We start from the raw sequence: 21,216 nt of genomic DNA on the forward strand, positions 1-21,216 counted from the left end.
GGCTAGGAGGACCTGCAAACACCTATTTATAATATATTTGTTCTGCTATGATGTGACTTCTGGGTCCCAAGAGGAGGGGGGAAAGGAGGAAATTCCTGTTCCTTTCCTGCTAGATGTCTTGGCCAGGACAGGTTTAAAATAGCTGACGGTGTCTGCGGTTCACCCTCACTCGCTTTATCTCCTTCAAATCTTGACATTCTTCCCCTCAACTTCTGTAGGTCTTCATATTATCTTAAATCCACCCCTGACCCTCCATGCAAAGTGATCCGGCACCAGAATGGTTTTCTCCCCATTTACTATGGCATTGCTACCTGATGACATAGGAAACTTCAGGCTGGTGTGCCCAGGGCTCAGTTCCTCAAAATAGTGCCCGGTTTTCACACATTTTCTCTTCTTTTACCTATTAGCCCATAGGTTTTCTTTAAAATGTTGAGTTGTATAAATGTGTGCATTTTTAACAAAGGCTCTCCTGGGAAAAAAAAGCAAAAGCAAAATGATTATTGCATGTGCAGGTGCCATTTGTAAATCAAGGACTGTGGCAACTGAAACATGGCTGATAATTTTTTCAACATTCACCATTTTGACCAAGAGTTTCAGACTCATTAATTTAACACATAAGATAGCCAGCAGAGCAGTAACATAATGTCATAGGTAATTTGCAAAATAATAGACATTAGCCCATTATGAGTTTGCCATCCCCAGCTTTCCTCTGAAAGATAGCCCATGCTGAAAATTATGTAGACAAATTTTGGTCAAGTTTTTACACTGGGTTTGGACCACTAAATTTATTGGAAGCTGGGATATAAGCCAGTTTTTAACATCTCTTTCCATTCTTAACAGCCTTTGGTTTCTGATCTTCAAATATTTACTAAACTCTGAATATACAAAGTACTAGTGGCTTTAAGGCATTGCTAACTAGAATGTAATAACTCCTATCTCTCCAGTTCTTCAGAAGGAGGTACCACCCTTGGCTTCACAGAACATGCCTTGTCTGCACCCCTCTCCCACTCTCTACCCTGGACCAGCCTGGAATAACACTTGTCCTGCCTCTTTGCTGAGAATATTAGTCTGACCAGAGGTGCAGGAACTGGGATCACAAAATATTCCTGGAAATCACATTCATTCTTGCTAGTGGTTTTAAGTCCTTTTCAGAAATGATCTTGCATCCTTTAAAGTGGACCCATAGTTTTACGGTTTGTCTAGGCCAGTGGTCGGCAAACTCATTAGTCAACAGAGCCAAATATCAACAGTACAACGATTAAAATTTCTTTTGAGAGCCAAATTTTTTAAACTTAAACTTCTTCTAACGCCACTTCTTCAAAATAGACTCACCCAGGCCATGGTATTTTGTGGAAGAGCCACACTCAAGGGGCCAAAGAGCCGCATGTGGCTCGCGAGCCACAGTTTGCCGACCACTGGTCTAGGCTTGTTGTACCCTTTATCACTTGATGTTAACAATGTAACTCCTTCTAAGTTAGCCTGGTTTTTAAATTTTATTTCACTTTATTCATTACTAGAGGCCTGGTGCACGGGATTTGTGCCCTGGTGGGGGGCGTGGCCTGCGGGGATTGGCCCGCTGTGTGAACACTGCTCATCCTGGTCACCTGAGTGGCTGTGGACCCGCCCTCTGAGTGGCTGCTCCCTGGTCTGGCTTCTTTCATGCTGGAGCACTCGCCTCTCCAGGGTACCTGGTCGTGGCTGGGCCCAGGGACAATAGCACTGAGAGACAGTGGAGTAGGCCTCAGTCCTGTGGCGGCCATGAACCCGCCTCCTAGTCTCTGGGGTCAGCTCTGTGAGCCCAGCTGCGGCACTGCAAGGCCTGCAGACATCTGGAGGAGGTGGCAGGGAGCGAGGAGGAGGAGCCTGGGGTGAGGAGGCAACGATCGCAGCCTGGGTTCCTGCCTGTCCGCCCGGGGTTCGCAGTGGGAGCAGTGGCTCATCCCAGTCAGCTGAGCGGCGCTCCCACTGTGGGAGCATACTGACCACCAGGGGGCAGCTCTTGTGTTTAGCGTCTGCCCCCTGGTGGTCAGTGTGCATCATAGCAACTGGTCGACCGGTCATTCTGGTCGTTTCACCGTTTGGTCACTGGGCTTTTATTATATAGGATTGCAATCACCAAGATTTGAAGGCTTTGCATTCCTAAGAATGATGTAGGTGAAAACCATGCTAGGTATAACCCTCTTTGGGCAAACTTCATGTTTAATATTTAGTCTTATAGGAAACATAGAGACAGATTTTTTTACTATTAAAAAATTCCACACTTCAGAAAAGGATTTGCCACTTATATTCTTTTAAATGACAGGCATATGTAAAATATTATTTACATTTCAGAACATTATTTTGTATTATCTGTTCAGAGATGTAGTTTACTTGAAGAGAAGCATACCATTAACGTAAGCCAGGTAGACCAAGGTGTTCAGTTGGCTCCTTCTTGGTAGCCCAGAGTTGCACTTTGGTGTGTCAATGTTGTCATGACAGTCAGACATGATGTCACCCAGTAAAAGTGATCTATAGGAAGAAATATGTCTTCCCATGTTGCTTTGGGATGATACTTTCTGCCAAAAATAAATAAATAAATAAATAAATGCATCCAGAACCATTGTCTCCTATAGGTCTAAGCACTTGGAATCGCCTGCATTTTGAACTTGTAAATATTTCGTGCCTTATAAAATTCGTTAGGGCCCCAGGACAAAAGGAAATCTTGATTAGCAAGCATTGGCTCTGTCTGCAAAATGGCTCATTCCTTAAAAAAAAAAAAAAAAAATCTCACAAGTCTGACTCATAGTTTCAGACTGCAAAATAAGAAAGATCTTTTAGAAATGCAGACTATATTACAGACTTAATGTTGTTTTAAAATAGATTTATATCAATATTTGCCTAAAGGGGCTCGAATGAAATCGTTTGAAACCAAGGACAACACAGTCTCCCTTCAGTAGCGAGACCTGTCTTTATAATAATTAACTGTCACCGCCGTGGTTTTCTTAGTCTCTCTTTTTCTATGGCACATATGGTTGTAATCATTCGTTCCCACCTTGGGATTGGAATGTGGGCCTTGGGCCAAGTGCACCAGCTCGCAGGGGCACAAGGTGTGAGCCGAAGACGGGGTTTATGTCGGAGCATTGTTCCTGAGCGGGGCTCGCACCTTCCCTTCCAGGGGGCAGGAGTGTCCGTTCCTGCTGCCGGAGCCCAAGTGGGAAATGCAGAAGTGGCGGGCAGCAGAGTGTTGTAACCAGTTTGATCTCAGTGATGTGTGTGTGTGTTTCTTTCTTCTCTCAGACGTTCGCCCAGGATACTGTTACACGGCTCTGGCAAACGGGCGGTGTTCTAACCAGCTGCCGCAGTCCATAACCAAAATGCAGTGCTGCTGTGACATCGGTCGATGCTGGTCTCCGGGGGTCACCCTCGCCCCTGAGATGTGTCCCATTAGAGCAACTGGTAAGAGCCCTCCCAGCTTACTGCAGGGTGTCCCGACTTGGCCCCCACAGGTCTGGTGGCAATGAGCATGATGGAGATTCCATGGAAACCCAGGTAAGTAAGATTCTCAAAAATAAGAGATGACATTCAGGAAAATTTCCCCAGGTCATGGACTGGGAAAATAGAGAGGCCTGTATCAATAACACTGCTTCCAGGTACTGCTTCTTACTTAGCTTGCTTATGACCGTGGAACAGCACCCTTTTCTGGAAGTACTTGCTCCCTCTTATTCGCATCTATTTCTTTTGGCCTCATGCAGTCCTCCAAAGCTCCGAATAAAACGCAACTCTCTCAGCCTTTCAGGGGAGCTATTCTGGGTACACATTTCCTCCTTCCCTAACATCTGACACTTTCCTTTTCCTACTTGCCAAGTTCTGTTGACTTTTTTTTTTTTTTTTTACAATATCTCTTTCATCTGTCATATTTATTTCCACGTAATGTTCATTTTCCCGCGTCTGGGCTATTGCGGTAGCCTCCTAGCTGATCTCCGTGAACTCCACAGCTGCCACATACATTTCCCAAAGCATAACTCATCTGAAGTTCAGTTAAAAAAATTACATCTGAAGGGAATATGTAGAGAAAGATGTCCAGAAAAATTTTCCCAAGACGAAGTCAGGCCATGTATACTGGTCTAAGTCACTTTATTTCTTGAAAATAAGATTTTAGTAATTAGCCTTTTATTTAGTCCCTAAATCTGCTCCCTGTTCATCTTTTAATTCCAGTTCTTTGTAATAGCTTTCTTTCCTTTTTTTTAATATATATTTTTATTGATTTCAGAGAGTAAGGACAAGGGAGAGAGAAATAGAAACATCAGTGATGAGAGAGAATCATTGACTGGCTGCCTTCTGCATGATCTAGACTGGGGATCGAGCCTACAACCAGGGCATGTACCCTGACTGGGAATTAAATTGTGATCTCCTGGTTCATGGTCCAACCACTGAACCACACTGTCCAGGCTAGCTTTATTTTCTAGTTAAATAATGTGATCCAGTGTTCCTTGAACCCAGTCACAGTATTTCTAAACTCAAATGTTCTTTTCTCTTAACACTTCTCCCCAGTTCAGGTCCTTCTTCCTTCTTCCTCGCCCCTGCCACCTTGCTCATTATCTCCCTCTTGTCTGTTAAGGATTGGCTCAAAGGTGACCTGGTCCACATACTCTCCCTAGACGACGAGCTGGAATTGCTGCTTTGTCCTCTGTGCTTCTGCTGCGGCACCCATCCCCCCAGCTCTGCCTGTGCCTGTGTGTTCATGCTTTGTGTTTTCACTAGTTGGTAAATCTCATTAGGAGGTCTCCTGCATCATTATAGCCCCATATTTCTTATGCTTTTTTTTTTTAACACTTCCACAGTACTTAACAAAATCTTGCTTCTAGGAGGCAATCAGTAGAATGAACAATTTATTAAGTGACATCTTTCCCAACAGTTCTAAGTTACAACTGGGGTTATATCTCCTTCTCAACCTGATTCCTGAAAAGTGTGTTTAAATCAGAGAAAAGGAAGGTGAGGGTGGATAATGCAGAGTTAATGAAATACTTCAGAGTATGCTACTCACAGAATGCGAATTGCCCATTATCAGGGGTTATAGAATTGCTCACAGATGTTGCTATAAAATTTCTGTTTATTGCTGAGAATTATATGTGTGAGTTAAAGAAGCAATAAAATATTTCAATATATTTTAACATATACCAAGTCATATATTTTGTTTGATTTGCTTACGGTCTCTGGCCTAAAAATATAACCCAACCTCCTTCGTTCACTAGGGAGACCATCTAGTAGGTCACTGTTTAGACACACGTATCTTCCTACTAAGACGTATGGATTGGGTACCAGGAAAATTGCTTTTTAAATACATATGTTAACTTAAGAATCAGCAGCATCGATGCGGATTTCTTCCTGTGTTGAAGCTTGAGTAGAGGAGAGAGAAAACTGGAGCAGGTTTAGGTGCCTGAAGACTTACTTTGGGACACACAGGGCAGAAGGCCTGGTTTCCTCGGGTCGTAGGTGTACCAGGAAAGATGCACAGGCTGAGATAGACCCAGGGCAAAGCAGACTGATAGAGAAAACACATTTGCGGGTAGGTGTGTATTTGCTCAAATGTTCCAGTACCAGTGCTACAGAGCTTGGGCCACTTACAGAGAGTGATGATATAGGAAGGAGTATTTTAGATATGTCAGTTTTTTACTCTTCAAAAAATAAAATCTGTATCATCTCTGGGTTAAATGGGGATAGGAAAGGTGGACACCAACTGAACAAAATTCGCCCCTGGTTTGCTGATCCTGCTTGTAAAGCCATTAAATGCCTTTACATGCAGGATCAGCAAACCAGGGGCGAATTTTTTTCAGTTGATGTCCACCTTTCCTGAAGAAAGTACAGGGCCCAGTCTGATATACTCTCCTGGAGAGGACATGATGAAATTAATGGCATGCTTAAAGTAATATATCAACCTAATTAGCAGAAATTATGATAAGCTATTGAACTTTTATACAAATGCTGAAAGACGAAAGAAAGAAAGAAAGAAAGAAAGAAAGAAAGAAAGAAAGAAAGAAAGAAAGAAAGGAAGGCTGCTGGATGCTTGGAAGCAAGAGTCCTTTAATATAATTAGCATTCAGTTAAATCCAGCACATTAACAAGTTCCTCTTATGTGCATTTTAAGACACAGTTTAAGGGCTAGGCTGAGAGTGGGAGGTTGAACTATGAATGTATCTCAGTAAGACATTTTACTGTGTCTTAGAAGAAGCCAGACTTTAGTCCATAAGGGAATAAAAATATTGGCCTAATTTCTATTAGTGGATTAAACTAATACAGAAAGTAACTACGGGAGAATCTCTATGTGACAGTGCTAATACAATTATCAATATTCTGGCAAGAGAGTAAAAGTACATTAAAAATTGCATGGTTAGTTTTCTCATAGAAGGTTATTATGACAGAATGTGGCTATTTGTGGGAAAAATGAAACTGATTAGTTAAGTGAATACATCTCTGGAAACCTAGGTACTGTTTAAAAACCCTGTTTGGAAGCCCAGGGGGTAAGAAAGTGTCACAGATCTAAAGACGATTTCTTCTAATAAAGACATGGCATTATGGGAAATAGGAATCAGCCTGCATCAGGGTGTACTGGTTCAGAGGGTCATTAGGCAGCATTAGCAGCAGACCTACCCCCCCTGGGCCCTGTGGGCCCCTCCTTCACCATCACTTTGCTGTCTTTCACAAGTAGGTGTTTCTTGGGGGTTCTGTCCCCGCATTCCCTTATTTGTTTCCCACACCTTCCTTAGATGAGCTCATCCATCTCTATGGCTTTAGATATCACCCATCCACTGATAACTCCAAAACTTATGTCCAGCCTGACTTCTCTTTAGGCTTCAAACTCTCTTAGACAAATGCTGTGTGACATCTGCACTTGGATGTCTGATATCTCAAAACTCATCTGTAAAGACGGAACATAGAGCTTCCACCCACCAAACCCACCCCACCACACTTTTCCCCATCCCAGGAATCGGGGCCCGCATCTACCCAATTGCACAACCAGGAAATTAGAAGTCATTCTCAATTTCCTCTTCCCTCTACTCTGACATTTACTCCTGCACCAAGCACTATCCTTTTTTCTCTAAAATGTGCTTCAAATTTATCTATTTCTGTCTGATTCCATCACTACCACCTTTGTTCAGTCATCATTGTCTTGCCCCGGGTTCTGCAGCAGCCTTGGCTCCCTCCAGTACATCTTCCACGTTAGCAAGAATGATCTGAAAATGTTCATTTGCTCATCTTCACCCTGCTGAAGACCTCCAGTGGCTTTCTATTGCGCATGAAATAAAATCTGGGCTTTTAAGGGTACTCTTTAGAGTCCTTTGGGATCCACAGGTGGGACTAGATGGAGAAAGTGGCATTTCTTCTCCTTTGAAGTGAATTGTGATATAAGTGAAAGACTTCCTGGGGTTGGGAGAGGCATTGGTACACCCCCTGGGGAGTTTGTTTTGGGTTTTGGATTATTGTGCCATTATGGCTGCTGTTGTAGCTATTCTGAATGGAAATGAAGTCAGTTGGCTGTTTTCCTTTTTTTCAGTTGACCTATGTGGTTTGAAGATCAGTGCTATTCAAAGATTTCTTTGAAAAGTAAGGATGATTTCCATGGACCTATGACAGATGATACAGCTTAGCTGTTGTGTTCTGTTGTGTTTTTCCAGAGGATTACAACAAGCTGTGCTCTGTCCCTATGGTGATTCCCGAGAGACCAGGATATCCTCCCCCACCCATTGGCCCCATTCCTCCAGTTCACCCTGTTCCTCCTGGCTTTCCTCCGGGACCTGCCATTCCGGCCCCTCGACCACCAGTGGACTATCCGTATCCATCTCGGGAACCACCAAGTAAGAATTCAGAAGTCATCTAGCAATTTTTCTTGCATTAGTCAGCTTAACTTTTTTGTTGTTGGTTATGCTGTTTTAGTCATTAAATAATTTTACCAAATCTTGGATTAAATTTGAGTTTATATAGTGTTGTATAAAACTTTCTCAATTTACCTGGTTCTTAGATAAAAATGAAAGGTTTCATATTCTCCAGAGATTAATGTCCTTTTATGTTATAGATGTTTTCAGTCAACTGTGGGAAAGATTTGGGAGAGGTTTAAAGCTGATTTACAAGATGAATTAATAGAGGAGGTGTAAAATTATCCATGGGTTATATGTCATACACAGCAGTTTTGCAAGTAAATGCCAATAACTCACTGCCTTTATTTCTCCAACCTGGAATCTTGAGATTGGGGTGGGAAAATGGGTGGAGAGGAGTGGACAGAGAAGCAGATAATATCTGGCCAGGTGTGCCACAGTGCACATGCGCTCTCTGTGAGCAGGATGGAAGTATGCTTTAGTGAAACCGGATGACCTTTGCCCAGAGAGTTTCCTTCTTTTATGATCCAGCTTCTTGCCCATTATTGCCAGATTAAGTGCTGATGAAAGATGCCCTAATTATAAAGCATTTTAATGGGATTTAATATGATTCCTTTAGGGGTGCTGCCAGTCAATGTCACTGATTACTGCCAGTTGTTTCGTTACCTCTGTCAAAATGGACGCTGCATTCCAACTCCTGGGAGCTACCGGTGTGAGTGCAACAAAGGATTCCAGCTGGACCTTCGTGGGGAGTGCATCGGTACGTAATAGATAGTTAGGTTGGTAGCAAGAAGTTACTGCAGTGTTCTGTTCTTTGACTATACAGGTTTTCTATTCTGCTGTAACAAGTCACCTCAAACTTAGTGGCATCACAAGTTAGTGGCATTGCAAGTGGCAACACAAATGTATTATCTTATAGTTCTATAGGTTAGAAGTCCAGCACAGTCTCACTGGGCCGATAGCAAGGTGTTACAGTGCTGTGCTCCCCTCGGAGGCTCTCAGGAAAATTCATTTCTTTGCCTTTCCCAGTTTCTGGAGTCTGTCTGTATTCCTTGTCTGAGGGCTCCTCCCTCTATCTTCGAAGCCAACAGTGTAACATCCTCAGATTAGTCTCTAACTCTCTGGTTCCCTCTTCCAAGCCCCTCTTCCACTCAAGGACATTCGTGATCACCATGGGGGATCTGTGTGATCCAGGAGACCCTCCCTAGCTCAGATCTGCTTATTAGCAGCATTAATTTTACCTGCAACCTTCACTCCCCTTTGTCATGTAGTATATGTACAGGTTCTGGGGATTAGGACATGAACATATTTGGGGGACCATTATTCTGCCTAACACAGTGACTTTTAACTTTTATTATAAAACTAGAGGCCCAGTGCATGAAAATTCATGCACTAGAGGGAGGGGTCCCTCAGCCCGGCCTGCCCCTTCTCACAGTCCGGGAGCCCTCAGGGGCACAAGGCAACCCAGCGATCAGGGGAAGGCAATGCCCCATCACACCTCTGCTACTGCCACTTCCGGCAGTGCAAGCCTCAGCTGGCCCTGCTTACCTGAGCCTTGGGCGGCCCTGGGTGGCTGGGCAGCCTCCATCAGAGGCTTGTCTGCGCCTCAGGCCAGCCCTTGGCAGCTGGGAGGCTGAGGGGACTGGGAGACTCCAGAGGCAGGTGCTTGGCAAGGCCGGGCCCAGCCTTGCCACATGCCTACCACCCCGGCAGGGCTGAGGGGACTGGGCGCCGCCATCTTGTGGCTGTGGGTGCCGCCATCTTTGAGGGCGTGACAGTCAATTAGCATATTCCTTCCTTATTGGCTGTGGGCACTGCCATCTTTGAGGGTGTGGCAGTCAATTAGCATATTCCCTCCTTATTGGCTGTTCACACTGCCATATTTGAGGGCAGGGCAGTCAATTAGCATATTCTCTCCTTATTGGCTGGGCACTGCCATCTTTGCGACAGCGTGAGGGTCAATTAGCATATTCCCTCTTTATTAGATAGGTTACATTCAAATCTTTGCTGGTAACTCCAGCTTAACTCATCTTACTAAAATGCATGAGCATTAAAAGTATCTCAAGATTATAAAATCTTTTCACATTTTACTAATTTAAATGGACAACTTACCAACTCTCTCTAGTTAGTCATTAAAAACTGAAGAGAGAAACTTTAAATGGTTGACAAGACCTTTAAGCTAGTGAAGGGAGGAAATGTCCCACAGGGACCTTATATGGATAAGAAAACCCAGTTGCCATCTAATGTTTAAAGAAAAATAATAAATTCTTCCCTTAGTTCTGTTTCAAATTCCAATTCTGAAATTATGAATCAGGCAAAAATCAGTCATTCTTGGTTTCTTGTACTATGGAGTTTCCTGGCAATATAAAAGCCCCTCTAGCATCCCATTGGAAAGTCATTCAACCCTAGAGGTCACCCAGAGTTGGGCAGAAGAAGGAACATCCAGCTCAGTGCTGGGGAGTGTGAGGTCAGACCTGTATCTGCCACAAGAAGCATGAGACCTTGGCCAAGTAGTTTATCTTCTGTAAGCCTTAGCTTCATTGCCTTTACAATAGAGAAATGTAAACCAGTTTACCTGTAAATCTACTGATAGTTCGCTATGACTGTAAAACTAGTGGGAGCCTGTCTGGGGACATGGTGGAGGTGGTGGAGGGCTCTATGATGGCTGAGAATGGCCCTTTAGAGGACAGCGGGGTCATGTTTTGTTCTAATGTTCTCAGTGGAGTTCAGCAGGGGATGCTTAGATGCCTTTACAGCATCTTTTTATTGAAAAATCCGGCTTCAAGAGATACTCAGAATCCTATCCAGAAGCCGCTTCTGAAGTGTTAGTCTGTTTGATTCTTTTGGGCCAGACTCAGGGAAAATAAAATGTTTATTAGCTTGGAGTGTTGAGTTGCTATGTGTTCAGCATTTTTCTCTGAAAAATGACACAAGAAAAGAATACACTTTAACTGCTGCACCAGTCTTCAAGTGGCTGGTGACATGGCGCACTGCAGTGGAAAGAAAAGAGGTCCTTTCACTATGCTCTTTATTTCTTAAAAGGAAAGTGTTTTAACATAAAAAGGAAACCAATAAAATGGTCTGGAGTTATGAGTTATTGCTATCAAATTTCTTACTAAAATATACTGTGTTTTTCAGATGTGGATGAATGTGAGAAAAACCCGTGTGCCGGTGGAGAGTGCATTAATAACCAGGGCTCCTACACCTGCCAGTGCCGCACTGGCTACCAGAGCACGCTCACCCGGACGGAGTGCCGAGGTACGTCCTCGCTGGGATGGGGGCGTGTCTGCTCAGTGAGGGATTTGCTTCGAAGGAGTTCAATGGAGTTTAACTAACCTTTATCAGTAATGGCTAACACGGTCACACTGATTTTCACACTTCACTCCAAATATTGTTACTTCAAAGGACATTGTCATAAAATCTGGCAAAACATTCAAATTATTTTAAAAGAAGCTTCTGTGCCTGCAGACATGTCCTGTTTTCCACTACTTTTTAATCTGAGATTTAGGGAATGGGGGTGTCTTTTGTTGACACAAAAACTGAGGAAAATTTCAGGTGAAATTGGATGCAATTAATTTATTAGTAGCAAGATCTAAAGCAGGGCTGGGGAACGTCCAGCCTGTGGGCTGTATGAGGCCCGAGAAATCATTTGGTCTGGCCCAGCCAAGGCATTAGGGGTGAGTTAATTAAATGTTTGACCAAATATAGCAGGCTAATTTTTAAGGTGATACTTTTGTATGGCCTGAGAATGATGTTACAAATATCCAAATGGCCCTTGGCAGATAAAAGGTTCCCCACCCCTGGTCTAAAGGCTAAGGAAGTAGCCTGTAAGTCTTTGCTGTTTCCTAGTGTGGTCAGCAGCTGCATTACCTGTTTGCTGGGTGGACGTGCAGAATCTCAGGTCCCACCCCAGATCTGCCAAGGAAGAATCACATTTAAATTCAACATGATCCTCAGGGATCCACAGGCACATTCAAGTTTTCGAAGCACTGTTATCAATGTTTCCTCATGAAAATTTCCCCTCAGGTTTGCTTCTTCATTAACATATTAAGTCACCCAAAATGCCTTTTATTGGCTGACTGTGATATACCAAGGGGTACTTCCCACCCTCAGAGAACTCATATATCTATATCTTTATAAATTTGGCACAGAATGAGCTGAGCTGTATCACTGATCCAGTAAAGCCAGCTAAAAGCAAGACAACTCCCTGTTAAAATTAAATACAAGGAAAGATGGGAGGTTTGTGTGACTTAAAAATTTGTAAGCCATTAATAAGCATTAATTTTATTGCCTCTTTTAGCAAAAGCTATGAGTTGAAGACATACAGAAGTTATAAGTGTTTGTTTTTATCAGTGACTGATTTCAAAATCTTTGTATTTAGTTCTGACTTGGAGATTGCTTGCCAGCAGTTTATTTTAGTTCACTCCTTTGGCAATTGGCAGTTTTGAGCAGAAAAGAACTTCCGTCTGCTGATATTTCTATTAATAGCATACTTACTGAATTATAAATGTGGATAGTTTGATTATTTATCTGATTTTAGAACCTTCTTAATATTAAAACCATTGTTTAAAATAATTGGCATGTACAAACAGTATATGAGTAGAAATAAACGGAAAGCGATGTAGTCAGAAGTCCACACTATTAAATAAATGACTCTAAGACACTATTGAGAGCACTCAGGTAGGGCACAGCCAGCAGTGGAGATGAATGTTGTTGTCATTCATGTGAGAATTGATTTATTAGAGACTGAGGATTTCCTAAAAGCCTCCAGCACTGTCTTCGTTAAGAGCTAGTGCTAATTAGCTTATCACAAACATAGAAAATTGATAACATGCTCACATTTTTGGGTAGATACTTGCCACAGATGGTCAGAAAGGCTGTGTACTTCATTGAGAAATACATGATGGGCTGAATAGAGTCAGAAGAGAGAGACTTTGAATGGCAAGCTTTTCATTCATCTTGTAGAGCAGCAGGGAGCCTGAGGCATTCAGAAATTAGTAAGGAGAAAAATCGCTGAACTCTTTATCCTATCCTCAAGAATATGTGGGTTTTCCTATTTTTTTTGGAGTGTGGAGCAACTCAGATTTTAGCAAGGATTAAGAAATAAATGAGAGAGAAAAGATCGGAGGTTGTTGGCACAAAGATCAGACAGAAGAAAAGCCCAGACTGCCTCAGCTAGTCCAAGGACTCGTGTGGAAACCACTGCTGGGACTGCCCAGAAAGAAAGTGCGCCTGAGGGTCAACCACAAGACACCATGCAGACGCAGGGTAGACAGTCAGAACCACCCATGTGCCATGAGTGCACATTCTTGTCCTCCGGAGGATGTTGAGGGCACTTATAATCAGGCACATGTGGTCTCGGCTCCGATAGGTAGGTCTGCTCCCATCTGTTTCTACACAGATCCTTGGTCTTGGCCTTCTGGGGAATAAGCCCTGGCAAAGATTGTGTGCTGTGTAGACAAGGCGGTTTGTTTTCATCCTCTTTGATGTTCCTCCAGGTATCTAGCCTAGAAACGGAGAGGAGCAGATAATCCAGAACACTGTCTTGTCCAATTTGGGTTTATTATCAATCTTTAAAGGAGAGATCAGATATAAGTTTACTCCAGTTATTGTCATCTTTAACACTTTCACATCAAGCTCTGCTGTTTACTTTGGCATAATATTGAATACAATAGAAAAAAAGAGGGAAATGCCCACAGTACCAATATTTTATTTGGTAGATAGAATACTCACGAAGATAGAAGAGCAACTAGGAATAAATAAACAATAACATTGTACTTGGACCAGAACTGCCATCAGGAAGGTAGACATTTCAGAGTCATGTGATTGATGGTTTTCAGATGGAATTAAATGTTTTTTTTAAATAGCATTTGTGTTTTATTATTTGGATATAGCTATCAGATCTGCCTTTTTTTTTTTATCATATACAGGATGTGGCAAAAGTAGGTTTACAGCTGTTCATACATGGAAACAGAGTTTATTCTTGTGTTATATTTTGTTGAGTATTGTATTATTTTCCATACAAGCAACTGTATTGAAGGACGCCAGCCAAAGTTCAACAGTATATACTGGCTCATTAACTCAGCTAGGAAAATGGTGAAGAAGAATCTATTTTATTTATAAATCGAGGTTTAAAGAGTCTTATTAGAAATTAGAGTTAGAGTGAATACTATTATGTTGATATTTTTCTTCTGTGGTATGTCTTTCAAACTCTTATTTCTCACAATATTTGATACCAACTTTATGTTTGAAGAATATTATTTAGTAATTATGACCCAAGGTTAAGATTATGAGTTTGGAGATGGAGGGAGGGAGAAATAAAATAATTTTTAATCCCCTATCAGTGGTCGGCAAACTGCTGCTCACGAGCCACAGGCGGCTCGCGAGCCGCGGTTTGCCGTTCTGTTGACTAATGAGTTTGCCGACTACTGACCTAGACTCTTGATTCCAATAATTACAGGCTGTTGCTGTTCCTTGTGATTAAGCCCCTATCTAAAGCTATTTCTTCTACTTTAACTTTGATTTTAGACATTGATGAATGTTTACAGAACGGCCGGATCTGCAATAATGGACGTTGCATCAACACAGATGGTAGTTTCCATTGTGTGTGTAATGCAGGCTTTCACGTTACACTAGATGGGAAGAACTGTGAAGGTAATGACAGCATGCTAACAATAACAGTATAATACTGTTATCTCCCTTCCAGTGAGTGTCAATATCAGAGGTCTTTAACAAGACCAAGTCAACCATTGAGTGAAAGGTCAAAATATCAAATATATTTCACATATTATTATCCGGGAGGCAAGCACAATTTTCAACAATATCTATGCCTTTAATTCACATTTCTGTGAGTCAAATACATTTTAAATATAGGAGGAGAGCTTGCCATTTAAAGATGCCTGGTTATTATGAAACTTTGGTGGCATAAATCATTACTTCCAAATTTTTTATAATTAGAATTTGTACATAGTTTTTTTAAATGCAAGGCACATCGTTTATTCTTTAGTCATATATGATCCTTTTGTTTAAACTCTCTACCTAGTAATAACAAATTATTAATGGGTGTCTGAAAATGTAAAATTTGATTGAGAATAATTGACTATAGAGAGCCAGCCATAATCTTATATTATCTCTTGAATTAATCGCCTCACTTTTTTTGAATTGGGCTGTTTCAAATATTTTGTCATTTTTCCTAAATTGAAACTATGGCAATTATTGATGAGTTTCCACTTCTTAGACTTTCTGTGAAAAATGAAGAATGGCCCTTATCATCTTTCCCAACGTCTTTGGGAAAGTCCCAAGAATCTATTCATACATTAAAAGAATTTCAAAATTGTTCTTAGAAACATTTTTGGCAGAATATTATCTCAGTGATTCAATTCAAAGACGTAATGCCAAAATTCTCGGTTGGGATAGAATCCTGTTTTAAAAAAAAATCATAAATTACACTGATCTGACTAATGCCGGTAAGTAAAAACACACCATGTCTAGAAGATCAAGTGCCTTCCAAGATATCCTTAATATTAAATAAAATAACATATTGATGAATTTAAAGAAATATCTTCATGGTCAAAGGATCCTTAAAAGTTAGCTGGCATGACTGTAATCCATAGTCAAATCTTGCATTTTAAAAATACATTTTTTTCTTACTCCTATTTGAAATTGCTTCAGACTTCAAGCTGTCCCCTGATTCTCTGGTTTCCACTTTTTAAACTATATATATTGATTGATTTTTAGAGAGAGGAATTGGGAGGGAGGGAGAGAGAGAGAGAAACATCCATGTGAGAGCAAAACATAGATCGGCTGCCTTCTGCATGCCCCCTATGGGTGGAGCCCACAACCTGGGCATGTGACCTGCCCGGAAATGGAACCAGCAACCTTTTAGTGCATGGGACAGTGCCTAACCACATGAGCCACACTGGCCAGGGCTCTGGTTTTTACTTTTTAAAGAATCAGGAAATCACCTAAATGAATTTCAAATTCCATTATTTAATCTTTATTTTTGGTATATGAGAATAATGTGGATCTGTGAAGTAAATATAACCATGAGGCTGCTAACACATTTTCAGTTTGTAAACTACTATTCCTTAAAAGAGTCTTGGTAGTTTCTATTAAGTCAAATTTCATAATATGTATATGTATATTTTTATGACATAAAATTATATATGAACTTTATATATATGTATACATGTATGTGTATATGTGCGTATTATATATACATGTCATAAAATAAATTTAGTCTTATAGTTAGCATGCATATGTCAAAAATTGAGAACTTGAGATACATATTTCCTATGGCCCCTCTCTGTTTGCGTGCTGTAATTTGGATGATAATTAGCCTTAGACTATAATTTTAAAAAAGAAAGAAATGTAAAGAAACAATTACATCCATCTAGATTGACTTCTTTTGTAAACTTATTCTTCTGGTTCTAAGAAAATGTATATTTTGTATTTTAAGATATGGATGAATGCAGCATACGGAACATGTGTCTTAATGGAATGTGTATCAATGAAGATGGCAGTTTTAAATGTATTTGCAAACCTGGATTTCAGCTGGCATCAGATGGGCGTTATTGCAAAGGTTTGTGCTGTAGAACTCTACATCGTATTCTGCTTTTTCCTTCTCTCTACATTTCTGAGAGGTACCGTTTTCCTTATTGATTCTCCCCATTTAAATTACTCCTCATTCTGGTTTAGGCAATGTCCTAAGTCCAGCCATCTAGAGAGCTACCATGAGTGCCCAGGAGGCTGTCCTTATTATAGAAATGATGCTTGGGGTCTCCTTAAAGGAGCCCAATCAGTCTACCAACAGATGAGAGTGCCTTTTAGAGAAGCTGGGTCTGCCTCTTCCTTGCAGTTGGGGGACAACGGCAGTTAGCCTCCTTGATGGCTTCCCTTTGCTAACCTCTTCCACCTTCACCGGGACCAAATAAGGTGGACTCATTGCAGTGATCTCTTTTTCATGATTCCCTCCACATACCTTAAGGAACAGAAAATTATTCATGGACAATTTATTTAGGCTTTATCAAGAAACAAAAGGGTAACAGGATTAAGCAGAACAGATAAATGAACCAAGAGGCACTGTGTAGCTTGGTAGCTTTTGAAATAATCTCATTGCTCCAGGTATTGAAGCAAAAGTGAAGATTTTCACTTGTGCTTTTGAAAACTGGGGTTCTAAGGAGAGTCCTAGGGGATCCACCTGTGCTTAGAGTATCGTGCCGTATTTAGTCAGGAGTGAGAGGTTATTGTACTTATGTTCAAGATCTGAGTTGGAACCAGACTTCTCAAGAAACCTCGCACTCAAAACGGGCCCAGGAAATCTGCTAAAGTGCTGCACACAAAGCCTTTTGCTCCTAGTTCAGATGCAGAAGCACAGAACATCAAGCTCTTCACGATTGCAGGATAAAGTTCGATGGTGCCCCTTCTCCAGCTGGTAGACAGCTTTGGTAAAGGTGTTATGGAAGAAAGCTTTATATCAAGTCTTTGGCAAGATGTGCATGTTCTCTAGGCTTTAAAGAGCTTCTAGTTCTTGGTTGTTTACCTACATTCTCTATGACCTTCATAGCAGTGACTTAACTTAATGGTGGGCAAATCTGTATTCATAGCAAGGGAAAACATTTGAATTTTCAAATCTGAGGTAGAAAATTGGTTTCTGTACTTTTGAGCCCTGTACAGGGAGAAACAAATTTCGGAAGACAAGATGAACATGTGGAAATATTCTGCGACGTAAGACAGCATAATGGAGTGCCAAAATGTGCAGATCAAGTGCTGTACAAGTGAAAAAGAAAGGGGAAGAGATGTGAAGGCTCCCTTGTGAGCAGACCTTTAGCAAGAACACACACTCCTCTTAGCTACCCACAGAGCACACAAGATTCGCTTTCAGTGCCTTTAGGCTGCTGGTGAGCCCATAGCCTCTCAGCATTAAGTATGGCCAATAGAGAATGGTGATGGAACTATTTCAGAAGACACTATGACCTCATAGATGAAACTAGTTTTTGCAACTATTTGCAACCAGTGAAATATTATCTTACCAATAAACTAGAGGCCCAATGCATGAAATTTGTGCAAGTGGCTCAGCCCTCACAGCCCTGGTGGCTGCCTCAGCCCTCGCAGCTCCAGCTTTCTCTGGAAGGTCGTCCAAACGGTTGTCCGGACAGTCATTCAGCTGTTCGGTCTAATTAGCATATAAGCTCTTTATTATATAAGATTATATAAGATAGGTTGTTCCATTCATCTGAAAGTGCCTAATGACTTGGAAGATTTGTTCTGACTTTACCATTCTGGCTTAAGAATCAAAGCTAGAGAGAGAGAATGAGAGAGAGAAAATGCTCCGTATTCTTACCGGTCTTCTTTTTTTCTGGTGTATAGAGAACATGGAACACATACTATAATAAGAATAAAGGAAAAAGAAAATTCCTTATATGCAGATTTTCTTATTTCCCATGGTTTTTTAAAAAAATATATTTTATTGACTTTTTACAGAGAGGAAGGGAGAGGGAAAGAAAGTTAGAAACATCGATGAGAGAGAAACATCAATCAGCTGCCTCCTACACACTCCCTACTGGGGATGTGCCCGCAACCAAGGTACATGCCCTTGGCCAGAATTGAACCTGGGACCCTTGAGTCCCCAGGCCGACGCTCTATCCACTGAGCAAAACCGGTTAGGGCTCCCATGGTTTTTCTCTTGCCATCACAGGACAAGGTTTTTCTCTTGGCAAGATGTGCATGTTCTCTAGGCTGAGCATTAGTTCTGAGCCCACAAAGATGTGATTGTTCAAAGCCAAATAAACAGTGCTAATTCAATCTCTGTAGTTAACTGATCTGATGAGCAGCATGGCCTCCTTGGTCACTTTAAATATATATATATATATTGATTTCAGAGAGGAAGAGAGGGAGAGAGATAGAAACATCAATGATGAGAGAGAAACATTGATTGGCTGCCTCCTACATGCCCCCAACTGGGGATCGAGCCTGCAACCTGGGCATGTGCCCTGACCGGGAATCGAACCAGTGACGTCCTGGTTCATAGGTCGACACTCAACCACTGAGCAACACTGACCAGGCTCCCTGGTCACTTTTAGGCTGCTCACTTTCAGCAATCAGTGGTACATCTGTGTCCCCAGTAAAAAACATACAAGAAAACCCGTCATGTTACTTTTCATGTTGCAGTTGCCACTGTTTTACTATAGGTCTTGTCTTAAACAAAAGGTTACTCAAATAACTGAACCAATTTGAGTTCATGTATTTAAATATAACTGCCATTTTAAATACAAATCTGTACACAGAATCTTGGACCATCTGTATATATTTTGTGCCAAACAACACAAGCTAAGTAAAAGACAGAGGTGTTTCAGTCTCAATTTGCCTTTTTAAGGTCAAAAGAATGGAAAGAGTTGCATACACCAGTTGTATATTATAAAAGGAGTTGTTATAAATGACTTGCTTCTAAGTGTTATATGTTTTCCAAAACACAGTTTTGGTACCATCTCTATTTCCCTATATTAAGAGGCGGGGGCGGGGGGATCACTACTATTATTGATATGTGTCCAGTAAAGACACTTATCAGGTTTATCTAAGTATGCACACACGATACTATAAAGTGTAATGCCTGTGAAATGTTCTTCTTTGCTGGGTTCCAGTTACTTACAGTGCTGTTGTTGGCCAGGAATGGTCATCAGAATCATCTGCATTCATTTTCTATTCCCGTCCTATGGTGTGTCATCGAGGCTTTAGTTCTGTGTCTCTTAATGCCATGCTAATTATCCCAGAGAACTAAGGCCTGGGGGATACTAGAATGAATACAAGTCTGGGTGTTGGATGCCCAAAGGAAAAGCTTTCTGCCCAGGTCAAAGGTGCAGTTTATAATCAAGCTAGATTCCTGGCAGTCCTGGAAGAACTGCCGTGTGAAACATTGCACCAGATCCTTTGTATTTTAGCCGTCACTTTTCTTCTGCTTCCAGTTCTGTTTTTGCCTTTGTGATTCTTATTTTGGATTATAAAAAAACAAACACACACACACAAAAAAAACCCTCAGGAGAATGTTATTAAAATAGCTTTCTGCGGAAAAGAAATAAACTCAACCAGGTTATTTCTCTTGGTTTGTGTTGCTATTCTCTCAAAGGACACTGAAAATGCATTTTATTGAGCTTTGATTGCTGATCCCGCGTATTATGTCCCATCTTCCCCATTTCCAAATGTTGTAACAGAACTATAAACATGTTATGGCTGTAGATGAAAGTTACTTCTTTTTAATAAGTGCTTTTCCACACCACAGATATTAACGAGTGTGAAACACCGGGGATCTGCATGAACGGGCGCTGTGTCAACACCGATGGCTCCTACAAATGTGAATGCTTTCCTGGGCTGGCCGTGGGGCTGGACGGGCGAGTGTGTGTTGGTAGGTTAAGCCATAACTAAATGTAGGATAGCGATCCACTCTCTGTCAATCAATAAAACCCACCGATAGCAAATGTAATCGACTGTAACAGATATGATATAATTAATATTTATGGAGCAACAAACCAACAGTCAGTTCTCTTCTTGGATAAATTGGATATTAATTTAAGGGATAGAAAGATGAGCTGCAGTAAATGAAAAGCAAGGGAATCCTCACCTCTTCTTACCCCTTTTCTTTCCTAATCACAGAGCTGTCCTCAGTTTTCTCCAACCCTCCTTGATTGATAATGGTTTTTGAAATTGGCCTGTATGTTCATTATCTCTTGGCAACATGTTCATCGAGTATTAACGTCCAAAGGGAAATATAGAATACAGCAGAAGAGGATATGAATAACCAAGAAACTTACATGATAATAGTTTTATGTGGCTTTATAAGAAGTTTGAGATTTCTTGAGAAATAGATATGAATTTTATTCAAATTAAGAAAGATAGTTAGTGAACCCTTTGAATTGGGAGGGGATTGGGCATAGCTGGACACCCCCTCCCTGATGCTAAAGATGACACTATTTACTGGCCAACATTTACAGATTTCTATAATGAACCTTTACAGATCAAACTTCCCTTTTTTGAAAGTACATCTAATTCAGACATTCAATAATTACATGTCTGTTTGGAGGTAGGCCACAATTTATAAAGATCTTATTTATCATGGGTTGATATTCAGCCATCAGCCATCATTCATCATGAAGTGTGTGCTTTGTACAGGCCTGGGACTGACAAAAATGAATGAGGTATAATTCCAGTGCCTAAGTGCCTCCCAGTTAGGGAAACCATGATAGTCCCTAGAACACTGAGGCCACTGGTTTCCAGTGCTTGGAAACTGAATGTAGTTTTTTTGTTTTATTGTTTTTATTGAGACCTAACACCAGAGGCATTATTTGTGAGTAAGAACAGGGATGATGGATAAAAA

General features: G+C 41.2%; 1 protein-coding gene across 1 annotated transcript in view; it reads left to right on the forward strand.

Annotated features, from left to right (window-relative positions):
- Window positions 1-21,216, forward strand: part of FBN1 (fibrillin 1) — a 239,295-nt gene that overhangs the window by 123,727 nt on the left and 94,352 nt on the right. Inside the window, exons 10-16 of the mRNA XM_080644028.1 lie at window positions 3,277-3,435; window positions 7,653-7,832; window positions 8,470-8,610; window positions 10,989-11,108; window positions 14,379-14,504; window positions 16,309-16,431; window positions 20,125-20,247. Coding sequence (XP_080500154.1) covers window positions 3,277-3,435; window positions 7,653-7,832; window positions 8,470-8,610; window positions 10,989-11,108; window positions 14,379-14,504; window positions 16,309-16,431; window positions 20,125-20,247 — 972 coding nt within the window. The remainder of the gene's footprint in view (window positions 1-3,276; window positions 3,436-7,652; window positions 7,833-8,469; window positions 8,611-10,988; window positions 11,109-14,378; window positions 14,505-16,308; window positions 16,432-20,124; window positions 20,248-21,216) is intronic.

Source organism: Plecotus auritus (assembly GCF_963455305.1).
Source record: "Plecotus auritus genome assembly, chromosome: 1".
Classification (NCBI taxonomy): domain Eukaryota; kingdom Metazoa; phylum Chordata; class Mammalia; order Chiroptera; family Vespertilionidae; genus Plecotus; species Plecotus auritus.